Source organism: Psilocybe cubensis, chromosome 2, assembly GCF_017499595.1.
Source record: "Psilocybe cubensis strain MGC-MH-2018 chromosome 2, whole genome shotgun sequence".
Classification (NCBI taxonomy): domain Eukaryota; kingdom Fungi; phylum Basidiomycota; class Agaricomycetes; order Agaricales; family Agrocybaceae; genus Psilocybe; species Psilocybe cubensis.
The window spans coordinates 1,732,583-1,746,353 of record NC_063000.1 but is presented as its reverse complement, the minus strand read 5'-3'; the positions used below and the strand labels follow the sequence as shown (position 1 = coordinate 1,746,353).

The following is a 13,771-nucleotide window of genomic DNA, read 5'->3' as shown; positions in this document are numbered from 1 at the left end:
TGCCTCGAGAGATCATTGTCAGTTTGGATGCCGCGAGAGATATAGAGTTTGGATCGAGAATGGGGAGACATGACGAGAGCCACACTAGACAAAGACAAAGCCAACAGAACAAAGTATTCACAAAGACGAAGAGAAAAGACGCAAGGTGATCCAGTTGGCAAAGTGTTGCAAAGGCTTGTCGTGAAAGTTGAAAGCAAGAGAAGACTGTCAGCTTAGTCAGAATAAAACTCGCTCAATAGGTCTTTGAATTTACCACTAGCAAAGCGCGTCACAACGTCCGCCATTACAAAGCTATTGAAATCAAGGTTTACTACCGAAGAAACTAGTCAACTTGGGCATGTTGATAGTATTAGCCTTTTTCAGATTCTCAATCCCTCGCGAAGCTTTGCCAACAGGTTTTCTCTTTACCGCTGTCGTGTCTTTTTTCTCTTTGGCTGTTTCTTTAAGTCCACCCTTCGATTTAGAGGAAGATGCAACTGTTGCAACTACGTCCTGCGCGTTCGCATCTAGATATTTCTGAAGTTTACTGAAACTACGAAGAACGAATAGGTCAATACGTCATTAACTCGGCCACAAGAGGGACTCACTTATAAGAAGCCATCACGGTTTCTCGCATAAGAGGAGTCAAGTATTGCGCAACGAGATCACAACATGCCCGAGTGCGCCCCACTATAAAAGGTGAAACAGGTATTCTCCGAACATGCCATATTTGGCGACTTACATTGCAGCAATTCTTCTTTTCCATCTTCCATAAGGCCATATCTAGCAAGAGAACGCACTATGGTTTTCGATTTATCGAGAGCCGCACATTTTTCCAAGTGTGATACTTTGGTTCGTATATGGTCCAATGACTTTTGTGGAGAGAAACGGTAGACAACAATATCGGATGAAATTTCTGCAAGGGTTTTGTGAGAACAGTTTCCGAACACATGAATGGCTCCAACCTTTAATATCACAAATATTTTTTAAGGATTTTCGTGTGCAAACGAGGGAGCAGAAGTCAAGGAGGTCCTGGCATTGTATTTTTGGTGGCACAGCGGTATCAACTATTTGTTTGACTGACTCTTCAAGCAAGTCATCGGCAGCTCTAAATTGAGAGGTATTACCATTGTTCTGATAACAAATAGTATGAGCTGTAGCAGCGTTAATCCATCCAAATCATCGACATACCACGTATTTAAGTTGCAAAATAGGGAGTAAAATGAATGTAGGATCGATTGGTGTCATCATGAGTAGATTTCCATCTGGAACGTTGGTGATCAGCTACAATGGAGCTGGAAAGGAAGCTCATATATGCACTGGATATAACTTCTTCTTCAAGAAACCATGATCGTTCGTCCGGAGGATGTATCGTTTGTATTTCAAGGAGAGTTGATTGAATGCCGTTTTCATCGTGTAGTGATGTAGGCAACCATTCACAGGGTAGGAACAAAGACAGCAATCCTGAACGTAGTCGTTATTATTCAGAACTTGAATTATATATCCTAGACCATACCTGTCCGTGGATGGGGAAGTCTTAAGAGACGTAAAGGATTTTCTGTTGCCGCGTTGTTTTCCTTGTTCAGACTCAGTGTAAGATAGCGAATAATTTCTACATTTCAGGATTTAGCAAAAGATAGCATGGTCTCTTCAAAATAGGTCTGACCTGAAGGCAATATTGAGAAATGGGTTGCCATGTCGCTTCAGGTATTCAACTGCCTTGAAAATTGCTTGAGGTGAGGTGGTTGTGATGGTTGGTCAATTTGTCTACCGACCGACGCGTTGAACATGCACGCGTTATTGGGCCCTATTTGTCTTACAAGACATTTGTTACGTAATACATACTATTTATAGCTATTAGATGATAACATATTAAGATATTTGCACAGAACGATTGGAGGTGATATCATGTTATTTACAGTGCCTTTTGAACTTGGGTCTTTTTGTGCTTTGCACAGAAAGAGGGGAGACGACTTATGATGTTTTTATACAGTGACTTTTGAGCCTCGATTACAATGTCATCAGGCATATTTCGAGTTTTTCGGGCGGTAAAACAATGTAGTAGTGCGGCTTTGATTTATATTGATGATGATATGGCTAGTAATGAGATTGAAGTTCCAATAGGCAGAACTTGAACTTCTACCTGAGAATTAGGGCCCAGAACTTCTCTCCTCGTCTTCTAATGCATCCTCTGTTTCGGATGATTCGGCATGCATGTCAACCAATTCAAAGTTATCATTCCCCGTGTCAGTTTTCCCTCGTTGGCTTCTCCAAATATTTGCCAGGAACGTTGGGCTACTCGCAGTTTCTATTTTCTTGTCATCTCTAGCCCGGATAAAACGTGGGAAGCGCAAGCTCAGTCCACGAGCGGATGAGACCATCCCCTGCGCCGCAATTGATACTGGACTTTCAGTTATGCTGCCGCGGAGAATTAATGAATGAGTGTCGCCGTGATTACACTAATAATAAAAGTAATCACTCTGCGCCACGAATTTCCCAGACTTCATGAGGTTTGAAATAAACATCGGGTTTGAATGCTACATAGCGAATTAGATAGTAGATAATGAAATGATATAGGACCACTAAAAGAATAGGTGAATTTACCTCCAAAGTCGCATTCCCATTGAGGCTGTGTGGAACACGATACAGATTTCGGGGCATAGTTTTGCATCATTGTCTGACAAAAGACAGCATTAGTTGGAGTGGTCGTAATGCATTTACTAAGTACTGACTGTATAGAATGCGTCTGTGAAACCTATTAAAGTACATGAATCGAACAAGATAGAAGATACAATACAGAACAAACCTGACATGCATTTGCACATCGCGACTGGTCGTCCTGTTTCTGGGTTCCAAAGTGCCAGAAGTACGGGACTCCACCATCGAGCCTTTCGCCCATTACCGTGCCAGGCACCGACGGGAATAAGGTCCAAAGAATCGCCAATACCCTTAATATAATCCTTCTTTAACTTCAACCAGCCTAATGTCCTAACGTCGGGTTCGTAAGTTGAAAGCAAGGTCATGTGTTTGCTTTGCTTCTCTTTCGCCGGTTCGGTAACAGTTGGTTTCTCGAGAATCTGGGAGACTATTCGTTCACACTGTCTAGGAAGTGAAAAAAATTATAATTATACCTTGATCATGAGCCCCTCACACCGGTTCTCTATTGCACTCAGCATAAACTCCTCGATAGACTCTCTCCCTTCTTCACTTTCGCAGTTCTTGACAAAGTCAAATTGCGCTACCATTGGGCTTGGTCCCAATTTCCTACGGGTAGAAAAATTGTCTTGAAGAATTTTTCTACGCTCCCGGAAACTATGACCTAAAAGAGACTGATGACTGGAGTAAATGGAGACGTACACCCAATACAATACTGAGTTCACCTTTCCGTTCAGGAACATTAGGTCAAATGAAAAAATACAGACAGCAATTCGAACATCCTTAAGTTGGACGTCTTTGCGTGCCCTCCCTGCTAACTCTTGGAATGACTTCAGCTCTCCTGAGTTCGGATCGATGGCTACAACTTCGGCGTCCATTATGAAGGAGGATAAATTAGCGTGTTGCTTAAACATATCCCGAATCAATTGCAAAATATCTGGATACTGTAAACTAGTTTGAGCGAGAAGATTGATAAGTTATACCACATTCTCACCTTTGATGTCATGTCTTCCATATGACGCGAGAATATTTTGATTTCATAATCGTTTGTATGCTTAGTAGAGGCATGTATTTGCGCTCTCTGTCCATCATATTTAAATTCTGCAGAGAAAGGAAGGTTTCCAAGTTTTTCGTATATTTCATCCAAAGAACGCGTGGGCGATCCAAGCATAGGTAGGAGGGGAACGCCTGCTACGATAAGACACCATCAGAGAGAGAGAGTTCGAAACCTACCAACGGACATAGGAACAGCCTCCGGCAGAGTATCCAGTCCATTTTGCAGCAGTGCCGGAATGATTCGATCATAGCTTGGGTGTTTGACATACACCTGCTTGATCAAATTTTCAGCGCGTTTAAACATCATGGATAATCTTTCTTGAGATGAAAGCCATTTTTTACCCTTGGATACTGCTGAAGACCGAAGTTCCGCAATCAACGTAGGAGGTACATGCAAAGAGTCGATTGCATCCGTGTCAGAAATAGGGCCCTTGATGGAAGCAGGACTCGGAGTCAGCGCAAAAGCTCGGGCTAAAGCAGTAAGAATGGATGTCCTGACTGCCCCAACACGGAGGTTCTGGCAGAGCGTCCGAGTGAGGTACCTAACCTCTTCACCGATAGCGGAGAGAAGAAGTTTCTCTACAATCTTTTGTTTGTCTTTGGCAGCACCAGGGCCTTTACAGAGACATATTTTCAGCATCGATTGGTGAACGTACGGGACAGACAAAGGTGGATGAGGAACGAGAGTTCGAATTTTGGACTTGGCCGCGTAGGCCACGTCGCCTGGATCGCCGCTTGTATTGTATAATTTCTTTAAAGCCGTCCCACTTAATCCAGAGATCTGCTTTAGTGACTTTGAAATGACAGAGGAGCCAAGCCCAAGTTCTAATGCAACAAAGGGAGGTCCAAGGGAGTTGGACAGGAGATACACTCCTGGGAGAAGAGATGTTGGATGCTTGACGATCAAAGTCCTCAAAACATTGGTCAAAATATTAATGATGGCAATTCGTGACCGTGTTTCCGAGAGAGAGATAAATGCATGGACTAGCAGAGAGTAGGGCGCGTCGAGTGAATCTGAAGGCTGTTGGTCGGCGCTGTAGTCGATAGGTTCAACGTCAATGGGCAGAAATTCGTTAGGATCGATATGCCGTTGACCATTTCTACATTTGACATTGGGAGTCGAGGTATCTTTTTTGACATCGCCAATAGAGTTTGTTTTCCATTCTCGGATCTCAATCCTAGATTCGAATAGGGATTGGCTTTGCCTCTTCGAAGCATTACTTTTCGGACCTGTCGATATCACTGGCTGAAGACTTGAGGTTGCAGGATCATCCAAGTCAAATGCATCAACATCAATAATGGTCTCATTCGCAAAGACAGCCTTTCTTGATGGGATATCCTTGTTGGAACTGCCTTGAACAAACTGTGGAGAGGCGGAGAGATTAGCTTCTGAGGTCGCCGAGGATTTGGTAGACGAGAAAAAGTGATCAAGCTGAAACTGGCTGCTGCTCAATTTTGACTTTTTCCCCCTGGTTGCAGGTGTTGATGTTGCATTGCGCTTCGACATAATTTGGCACTGACGCTGTAGAAATCAAAATAGACTCGGATATGCAGTCTGAATGATCTATATCATAATATTTCAAGAAAATTCTTCAAGAAGATGCATATTCCTGTATAAACGTACCACTGAGGCTACAAGGCCAATTTGAACTTCCGCACATTCAGTCGGTCGAAGAATTGTTCCAGAACCGTTTGCCTATCCCAGTTGTGCTAACGGGAAGAAGTCTTACATCATATGAACTTATGAAGTAAACTCACGTGACATCAACAGTCACACGGGTCAACTGTACGCTCAAATGTATGTATTAACTGCAGAGTCTGCGCCTACCAACCACCTACTCAAACTCAAACGATCCCTGAGAATCAAAGTTTGCTCTGCACTCATAACGTTCTGCAATGGCATCGTCTTCGGGTATGTACTCACGCCTCACGCCTAACATATCCATTAAACATCTCCTCAGCTGTAGGAAAGTTGTCAAGGGAGGAATTCAGACGACAGAAGGATCTCGATGCCGCTCGAAAAGCAGGCACTGCACCGGCTGCACTTGACGAGGAAGGGCGTCCTATCAATCCACACATTCCACGTATGTCAATTAACTCTTGTTCATTTCACTATATTCTAATCTTCTTTGAACAGAATATATCTCCCAAGCACCATGGTATCTCGATACTGGGGCACCGTCTCTAAACCACCAACGTCGACCGGACTACGACGATTCTTCAAGTAAACTTGACAATTGGTACGACAGAGGAGCAAAAGCAGGACCTGCCGCTAAAAAGTTTCGTAAAGGAGCATGCGAGAATTGTGGTGCCATGACTCACAAGAAACGAGATTGCTTGGAGAGGCCACGGAAAAAAGGAGCAAAGTACACGAACAAAGATATTCAAGCAGACGATGTTATTCAAGAAGTTTCAGCAGGATATGACGCCAAACGTGATCGTTGGAATGGGTACGATGCTGCTGAACACAAGCGAGTTTATGAAGAATATGCTGCTGTGGAGGCTGCCAGGCAGAAGTTACGGGAGGAAGAAATCGACAATCAAACAACAACAGATTTGGCAGCCGTTCGTAAAGTTGCCAAGGCTGGAAAATCTGAAACAAAAGTAGACGCCGACTTTGGATCCAGTGAAGATGAAGATGCGGATGAAGATAAATATGCAGACGCGGCAGACGCCGTTGGCCAGAAACTGGACGCAAAAACTCGTATTACTGTTCGAAACCTACGTATTCGTGAAGATACAGCTAAATATTTGATCAATTTGGACCCAGACAGTGCCTATTACGACCCCAAAACACGTTCAATGAGAGATGCTCCTCTCAAGAATGTTCCAGCGGAAGACGTAAGTTCTATCCCAATACACCAAATTATTTGCTCATTTCTCGAGAGCGTAGGCAAAGTTTGCGGGTGATAATTTTTTCCGTTATTCGGGCGAAGCGCCTGAAGTCCAAGACCTTCAATTATTTGCGTGGCAAGCGGCTGCTCGAGGTAACGACGTACATCTCAACGCGAATCCTACTCAGGGAGAATTACTGCATTATGAATTCAAGCAAAAGAAGGAAGAACTCAAAGACACAACAAAATCCAGTATTCTGGCAAAATATGGAGGGGCTGAATACCTCGATTCCGCGCCGAAGGAGCTCCGTCTGGGTCAAACAGAAAATTATGTAGAATATTCTCGAACAGGTCAAGTTATCAAAGGACGCGAAAAGGCGAAGGCTCGATCGAAATATCCTGAAGACGGTATGTGCCATTCTTTCACACTTGCGTTCAGCATCACCCATAATTTTCATAGTTTATGTCAACAACCACACGGCCGTATGGGGCTCTTGGTACGACACATCGACGGGGACTTGGGGATATGCTTGCTGTCACTCTACTCTTCACCTGTCTTATTGCGCTGGCAAGGCCGGGATTGAAGCGGCCTATGCGTCAAGTGCACAACACTTGCTTTCGACATCAGACGCTCCTCCTATCACCGAAAAGTCTGAAAAAATACCAGAAACGGAAGCACAAGAAACGCAGCCGGCCAAAGTCGATCAGAACTACTCGAAGAAGCGAATTGGAGAGGGAGATATCAAACTCGACCAAGGAAAGCTTGCACAGGCCGTCCTGGAAGAAAAGAAGAGGAAGGCTAGAGGAGGAAAAGACGACGAACGATCAAATAAAAAAATTAAAAGCAGTCTTGAAAGCGGTAGTCATGAAGTTACCGAAGAAGAACTTGGTGAGGCTTCGTAAATATTTATGAATCATGCGATATCTGACGATCTTTCTGCAGAGGCATACCGCATGTCACGGCGGCAGACTGAAGACCCTATGGCAAATTATGTTGATGAAGACATTTAATTTGTACTACATCGTATCTTATTTTGTTGTAATTTAATACATTCATTTGTCCAACTAACAATTGCCATCTCAAGCGCGATGTTGAAAACGATTGTCACCACGGAGACTGGGTGAAAGCAATAGGATGTACCTACAATATTCTTCATCCGTTATCTGTGAATAGGGAACTGACAGAACAAGGATATGTGTTGAAGTCAGATACGTTTGTCCCAGTTTACATGAATTCCAGCAGTCCCCTTTATGAAGCTAGCATATTTTTCCGCAATACTTACTACTTACTATCCTCAAGTTTTGTAGGAAAATTACGTTGACTGGAAAAAATGTAATATAAGAAGAAAATTCCCCGAAAATCAGCTTGATATACCTGCGATAACAGAAGACTACTGAAATTGAATAGATACTGCCCACCATTCGTCGCTTAGTTGGAAATAATACTAATATAGGTATTTTCAAACATTTCGAAGTGAGAGAACGTGTGTCGAATTTGGAAGTACATAGGTTCTCTGGGTGGGTTTTACCATTTAACCAAGTGTAGCGCGGTTGCCTATGCCTCTAGTTTCTGGAGGAGCCGGGTGTCCACTACGATCCGATATGAATTCTCGATATCTGAACATTTCTAACTTAGTACCGTATTCAATCAACGCAAAGTGTCTTACATTCTATCAAGTCGAAGCCTTTCTTCTTTGGACACTGATGGCCGTGTGGCTTTCAAGGCTTTGAGGATGTCTGCTTGTTGTATCTCATTCTATGGTGTGTTAGTTTGAACATAATTAAAAATGACTTGTCGTCACCTTTTCCCTAACGACAGGCTTGGCCTGTTTGACCAAGGTCCCACTTGACCACGAATTTGACAAGATTTGTCGTAACTAAGCACAGAAGACAGTAAGCTTTGGACTTGGAATCTAATTCTATAGTACTTGCCCGTCTTTGCATCGCCATCTCTTCTGCCTTGCTGAGAACAGGTTTTTCTGCAGAACCACCTAGGGTAACATATTGGATTGGTGTTTCTTCTGTGCGTCCAGCATTCAAAGTTTCAACCGGCACGCTCGCTATTGATGCATGAATTACATCAAGATGTGCATTGTACAGCAATGCCTGTAAATCTGCCCCTGAGAATCCCTCCGTCCGTGCAGCAATTTCATCAAGATCAACAGCAGCTGAAAGAGTCAACTTTTTCGCGACGGCTTTGAGTATCTATGACAAAGGGTATGTGATAAATGACCATGCAACCCTTCTTATACTTTGGAGTGCTTACGTCTTTTCTTTCTTCGTGATCGGGAATATTACAAAGGAGTGATTTATCGAGACGACCCGGGCGAAGAAGGGCAGAATCGATGAGGTCCGGTCGACTACCGATATATATAGATCAGTCAACATTTCAGAGACAGATGTAATTGAAGAGGCCCACCTCGTCGCAGCCAAAACATAAACGCCATCTAAGCCCTCTGCCCCGTCCATCTGAGTAAGCATTTGATTGACGACCCTATCAGTCACTCCGGTACTATCGTGACCTCTAAAAAGACAAATTTTAACAAATATTATATTCTACGATGCTATTAAGAGCATACCTTTTTGGGGCAATCGAATCAAATTCATCAAAGAAGAGCACACACGGTTTTGCGGCACTTGCTCTTTCAAACAGATCTCTAACCTAAATTAACGTTGGCAAATTGTACGCTCACAGAATAATCAGGGTTACAAACCGATTTTTCGCTCGCCCCAATATATTTATTGAGAATTTCTGGGCCTTTAACGCTTATAAAGTTCAACCCACATTCCTTGGCCACTGCTGAAGCAAGTAAAGTCTTTCCACATCCAGGGAAACCGTAAAGCAGTAGTCTGAGAGACATTTAGTTAAGTTCATAGTTCAATATAATCATGCACGTACCCGGATCGTAACCTCAGAGGAGACTGCTTAAAGATGGGTCCATATTTCGTCGGCCATTCTAATGTTTCCCTAAGCATGCGTCGAGTTTCGTACAGCCCTATATGTCATCAGCAGTGATTGCGTCGAGTATAACGCATTATAGCACCTCCGATGTCTGACCAAGCCACGTCCGACCTTTCTAACTTGACGTCTTTTAATGAAAGAGGAACGAAATCAACTTGAGCCTTCGCGAAGTCGGCCTGTGTCAAAGTTAACTGAACAAACCAGTGGGTTAAAGAACAAATCTATATGGAAAGCCTGAGCTGAATTGTACCGTTGATGTAGGCTGAGTAGCTGCCCTCATGGCAACTTGGTGGATGGCACGAGCGACCAAATCTTTCAGGTCTGTTGCCGAAAACCCCTCTGTTTGTGTCGATAACTCAGTGTAGTTAATATTCATATCGGGATCTTGGTGTATGTCTGTGGCCATTTGTAACCGATCGTGTACCAATCTGGACAGTATCTTCGTTTAAGTCAGCATATGCAAATACTGTTGGATAGCACAATTACACACATCTCTGCGAGCATCTTTACTGGGTGGAGTGACATGGACTACTTCCTTGAAGATATGGGAACTATTGATAAATGGGTGGAGTGATGCAGTGGAATCTGATGTAGCTAGTAGAATGATACCTCGGCAATCAAGGGAAGATGTACGAGAGGTCGAAGAGAAGATGTTCAAGAACATCTCTGTTATGTGACGGGAACGAAATGAATCTGCGTGCTAATTGAATCATGTTCAGCGAACTAAATGAACTAAAATAGACGAAAAGTATACTTCAACTTCGGCACCCAATAATTTGTCCAGATTGTCTAATACGAGAATGCTTGGTCGGTGCCAGGCACATGTATCATACCAAAAGTTGAGCTGTGCCCTTATCGAGGGGATGGGCTGTTCTGACAACTTCGAAGCATCAACATAGTGAATGTCTGCATATCATTCAGTATGAGTATACATGTGGGTCAAAATAGGGTCTTACATGCCAATGTTCTAGAGTCTTCTTGGATGCTTTTTGCCACAGAACGAACTATTGAAGTCTTTCCGGCACCAGACCTCCCAGTTACAAGAAGTCCAGAGACTATGGAGAAAAAATCCGTAAATACTAATACTCATGGACTGAGAAATTGACCAAGAGCGACGTACTACCACAAACAGAAGTGCTGAGGGAGTGCACAAGCATTTCTCGAGTACAATATTTTAGACATCGATCCAAGATTGTGTCGACACCTGCAAGAAATTTGTAAGAATCACTATGTAAATACGTAAGAGTTGTGATAATTATCAAAAGTTAAGAAGCCTGACCTTGGCGAATAGTTGGTTTGGCGTCGGTAAGGTTCCTTGGGTTGAATTGCTTTCCTCTCTACTGAAAGGGATGCCCTTTTAAAGGTATAAGTATGAATTTATACCGGAGAAACTGAGTACTTACCTGATCAGACTCCATTCCTTTAGACCCTCAGGTAGCACAGGAAATACGATGTGTCCATTGGGGACCTGCTCAGATGCACCGATGAAAATATCCCCAGCATCAGACGCTGTTTCATTTCCCAAACCAGGCTCTTCGTGAGTACCAGGATTGAGAACTCGAGCAACAGGTTCTGGTAGGGCAGATGGAGAAGAAGAAAAAGTAGGGTCGGGTGGTGTGTTCACCCTGGTGAACGAGCCTTGATAAAATTTGTTCAATTCACATGCTGAATTTAACTGATTTAATACTTTCGGAGAGACGAGCGCGAGCAATTCCGGGACTGAAGGTTCGGGAAGCATCACATTATGCACCAATCGAATTGGAAGCACGCGCAGCTCAAAAACCGTGTCAAGGGGGGTGGTAGATGACCTCGAATCTTCATTTTTGACAGGTTTTGAGCCAACGATACCATTTGGTTGATGAAACGACTTTACAATATCATCGTTTTTCTTTTTGTGCAACTTTGGGGCAATGCTGACTTCTGTGTTCGTTGTTAAAAGTAGCGCATTTCCTTTAATTGGATCAAGACCAGCTATACGTGAATTTAGCATACAAATCGTTTGACACGCTTTAATCTACTCACTGACACGTAATCTGACCCGAGTCCTTCCTAACACCCACACGTCAATTTCTTGCCCAATTTTTACAACTCTGACTTGTGAAAGGAGGGTCGATTCAACATGTGATGCGTGTATTTCCTGAAAGTAAGTCAGTTGGAACGAAAATCCCGAATGGACACCCCTTACAATAATTTCCCAATCATCTGACGTCAAGGGTTCCGTTGCTACAGATTTTGCGTGGGGAAGGTCATGAAGTAACCCGATCTCAACCTATGATAAATTAATGTTTAAGCTAACTGCTGTTTCGGAGGAAAAAGTATACAAACCAGATCACCCTGTACTAGCCCTACGTCTTGCGCGTATTGTGGGTCGATCTCGATGGTTTCAAAACTACCATCTCCTGACTGTGCGGCGTTAAAATGAGCAAGAGAAGACGCCGAGGCCATTCCTGTCCATCCAACGTAGATTTCGGTGTGGTCTCGGGGTGGCTTCGAGGATGCATCGGGCAGGAGAGTAAGATGTACTGCCAAATGTTGAGGTCTCTAACAGAATATGTCAGAAATCGATGCAGGTCCCCTCCATTATCCAACTCACAATGCTCCGCTCTACCAATGGTCCATAAATGGATATGGGTAAGTTAACCAAGGATGATCGAAGAGAAACGAAGTGGATTCGAGCCCTCTTGGGCATTGCTATTATGTGAAGAGTACAGAAATGGGAGAAGGGGAGATGGCCCTAAATGGCATTGCGTTAACCGGCACAAGAAGGAAAGGGACCGGAGTCCGGAGAGAGGCGCCCATTCACGTGCTGTGAGAGTAAAGACCAAGGCCGGCTTTCATAGGCCTTGAGGCGATGAGCAATGAGACGCGTCTGGCTGAGTCACTAAGAAGACATATCTTGTTCTTCAGTCTTACGAGTCTTTAACCGTTACAAAACGATGTTTATTGTCCCAATGTTTCTCTGCCATTGAAAAAAAAATACATGATAGTGGCAACGTCCATGGTGCCTAACTGATACTACCTAAATGTAAAGAAGGGTTCTACAATGTCCAGTCAATTTTGTCTGCGGTGTAAAGCTCTTTAACAAGTACGAAACAGGCGGATTATAACCCAGCAGAGGTGTGCTATTACACTTTATCACTTGCATTGTTTCTATCGAATGAATGTTTATGAACGTGGCCAAATGAATTTGGACCATCTGTATATGGGTATTGAACACTGGGCAATGTTAAGGGAACGTTTTCATCGTGGGGAAGGACTGGTTGGTAAGCAGGTTGGGGTTGGGAGAATGATTTTGAGGCGCGCGATTTTTCGAACTTCTGACGCTCCAGGCGTTTAGTGTATTGATAAACGACATAGCAAGCATCTAGTGTCAGGAGTTAGCATAATGAGAATGTTCGGAAGGCACAACACTAACAAGCATGTACAAGAATAGGGACAATTATTGAAGCCAGCATGGCACCTTGTGGCACACGCTTGTAAGCATCCAAGGACTTGCAATACGCGATCCGACCCGCATCAGAGGACCCGTTGATGCAGTCGTCGAGGGTTTGTCCTCTTGTACGATAGAAGGTAATTAGATACCACACACTACTCCCAACCTCGAGCCCGAAAACAACGCATAGCAGGACATAGAAACTTTTCACAAATCCATTCTTCTTGAAGATGGCGCCGAAGAATCTGCAATTTTGTTAGTGCGTTTAGTTAAAAGACGTAGCAAATTGACTTGCCCCAAAAGACCAACCAGGGCAGCAAACGTGTAAATCGCCCCAACGACAATGACAGTAGTCTTCATCGACTGGGTTATGGCAGATACTGAGTACCGAATTCATATTAGGCAATCATACATCACACAATAACTATAGGAATGAACTCTCACAATCGTTGTCTTCTTTGGCAATGGCAAGCGCAAACCATAGAAGGCCAGCAAGAGCTCCACAGAGGATAAATTGGCAGAAAGATATCACAATCACACCCAATCTAAGAGGAAGGCAACATAAGAATTTGGCAGCCATTATGAACGGGCACAGAGGATTTGGAGGTGAATGAGATGACGGTGGTCGTTATATAGAATTCGTTGGCCACCACCTTTATTGCTGTGTATGGTGCCTTTTTGTATACATACACCGCATTGTCAGGAAGCCAAGCTGGTCAAAGCATCCACGGCGATACACATCCGTCACTGCGGATAGAAGCAGTGTCCCATCGACTGGTGAATCCAATTCAAAATACAGCAGTCGAAAGTGATATCTAGTCCAGATGTATAAACGCACGAAAGTGTGGAATG

The 13,771-nt window shown here is 43.6% G+C and overlaps 5 protein-coding genes across 5 annotated transcripts; 1 reads left to right on the top strand and 4 right to left on the bottom strand.

Annotated features, from left to right (window-relative positions):
• Positions 1 to 300: 300 nt before the first annotated feature.
• On the bottom strand, positions 301 to 1,676 carry JR316_0002071 (Ribonuclease H2 subunit B; the record flags this gene model as incomplete). Its single annotated transcript, XM_047887866.1, has 8 exons — positions 301 to 532; positions 588 to 669; positions 722 to 895; positions 945 to 1,113; positions 1,171 to 1,244; positions 1,300 to 1,443; positions 1,496 to 1,591; positions 1,646 to 1,676. 8 exons carry the CDS (start codon positions 1,674 to 1,676, stop codon positions 301 to 303), a joined length of 1,002 nt encoding a protein of 333 aa, XP_047752789.1.
• Positions 1,677 to 2,129: 453 nt separating this feature from the next.
• JR316_0002070 (DNA ligase 3) lies at positions 2,130 to 5,351 on the bottom strand (the record flags this gene model as incomplete). Its single annotated transcript, XM_047887865.1, has 11 exons — positions 2,130 to 2,397; positions 2,459 to 2,516; positions 2,584 to 2,656; positions 2,712 to 2,734; positions 2,786 to 3,056; positions 3,111 to 3,298; positions 3,398 to 3,578; positions 3,629 to 3,825; positions 3,868 to 5,159; positions 5,212 to 5,254; positions 5,315 to 5,351. The coding sequence occupies 11 exons, from the start codon at positions 5,349 to 5,351 to the stop codon at positions 2,130 to 2,132; spliced, it is 2,631 nt and encodes an 876-aa protein (XP_047752788.1).
• Positions 5,352 to 5,586: 235 nt separating this feature from the next.
• Positions 5,587 to 7,535, top strand: JR316_0002069 (mRNA splicing protein; the record flags this gene model as incomplete). Its single annotated transcript, XM_047887864.1, has 6 exons — positions 5,587 to 5,602; positions 5,652 to 5,774; positions 5,828 to 6,531; positions 6,584 to 6,932; positions 6,985 to 7,413; positions 7,468 to 7,535. The coding sequence occupies 6 exons, from the start codon at positions 5,587 to 5,589 to the stop codon at positions 7,533 to 7,535; spliced, it is 1,689 nt and encodes a 562-aa protein (XP_047752787.1).
• Positions 7,536 to 8,333: 798 nt separating this feature from the next.
• Positions 8,334 to 12,175, bottom strand: JR316_0002068 (Peroxisome biosynthesis protein PAS1; the record flags this gene model as incomplete). Its single annotated transcript, XM_047887863.1, has 18 exons — positions 8,334 to 8,729; positions 8,791 to 8,884; positions 8,944 to 9,048; positions 9,104 to 9,186; positions 9,239 to 9,374; positions 9,424 to 9,520; positions 9,569 to 9,677; positions 9,737 to 9,925; positions 9,977 to 10,186; positions 10,241 to 10,392; positions 10,443 to 10,541; positions 10,607 to 10,713; positions 10,766 to 10,840; positions 10,890 to 11,457; positions 11,509 to 11,623; positions 11,672 to 11,755; positions 11,812 to 12,027; positions 12,080 to 12,175. The coding sequence occupies 18 exons, from the start codon at positions 12,173 to 12,175 to the stop codon at positions 8,334 to 8,336; spliced, it is 2,931 nt and encodes a 976-aa protein (XP_047752786.1).
• Positions 12,176 to 12,611: 436 nt separating this feature from the next.
• On the bottom strand, positions 12,612 to 13,499 carry JR316_0002067 (uncharacterized protein; the record flags this gene model as incomplete). Its single annotated transcript, XM_047887862.1, has 4 exons — positions 12,612 to 12,850; positions 12,902 to 13,164; positions 13,215 to 13,299; positions 13,364 to 13,499. 4 exons carry the CDS (start codon positions 13,497 to 13,499, stop codon positions 12,612 to 12,614), a joined length of 723 nt encoding a protein of 240 aa, XP_047752785.1.
• Between the last annotated feature and the right edge of the window lie 272 nt (positions 13,500 to 13,771).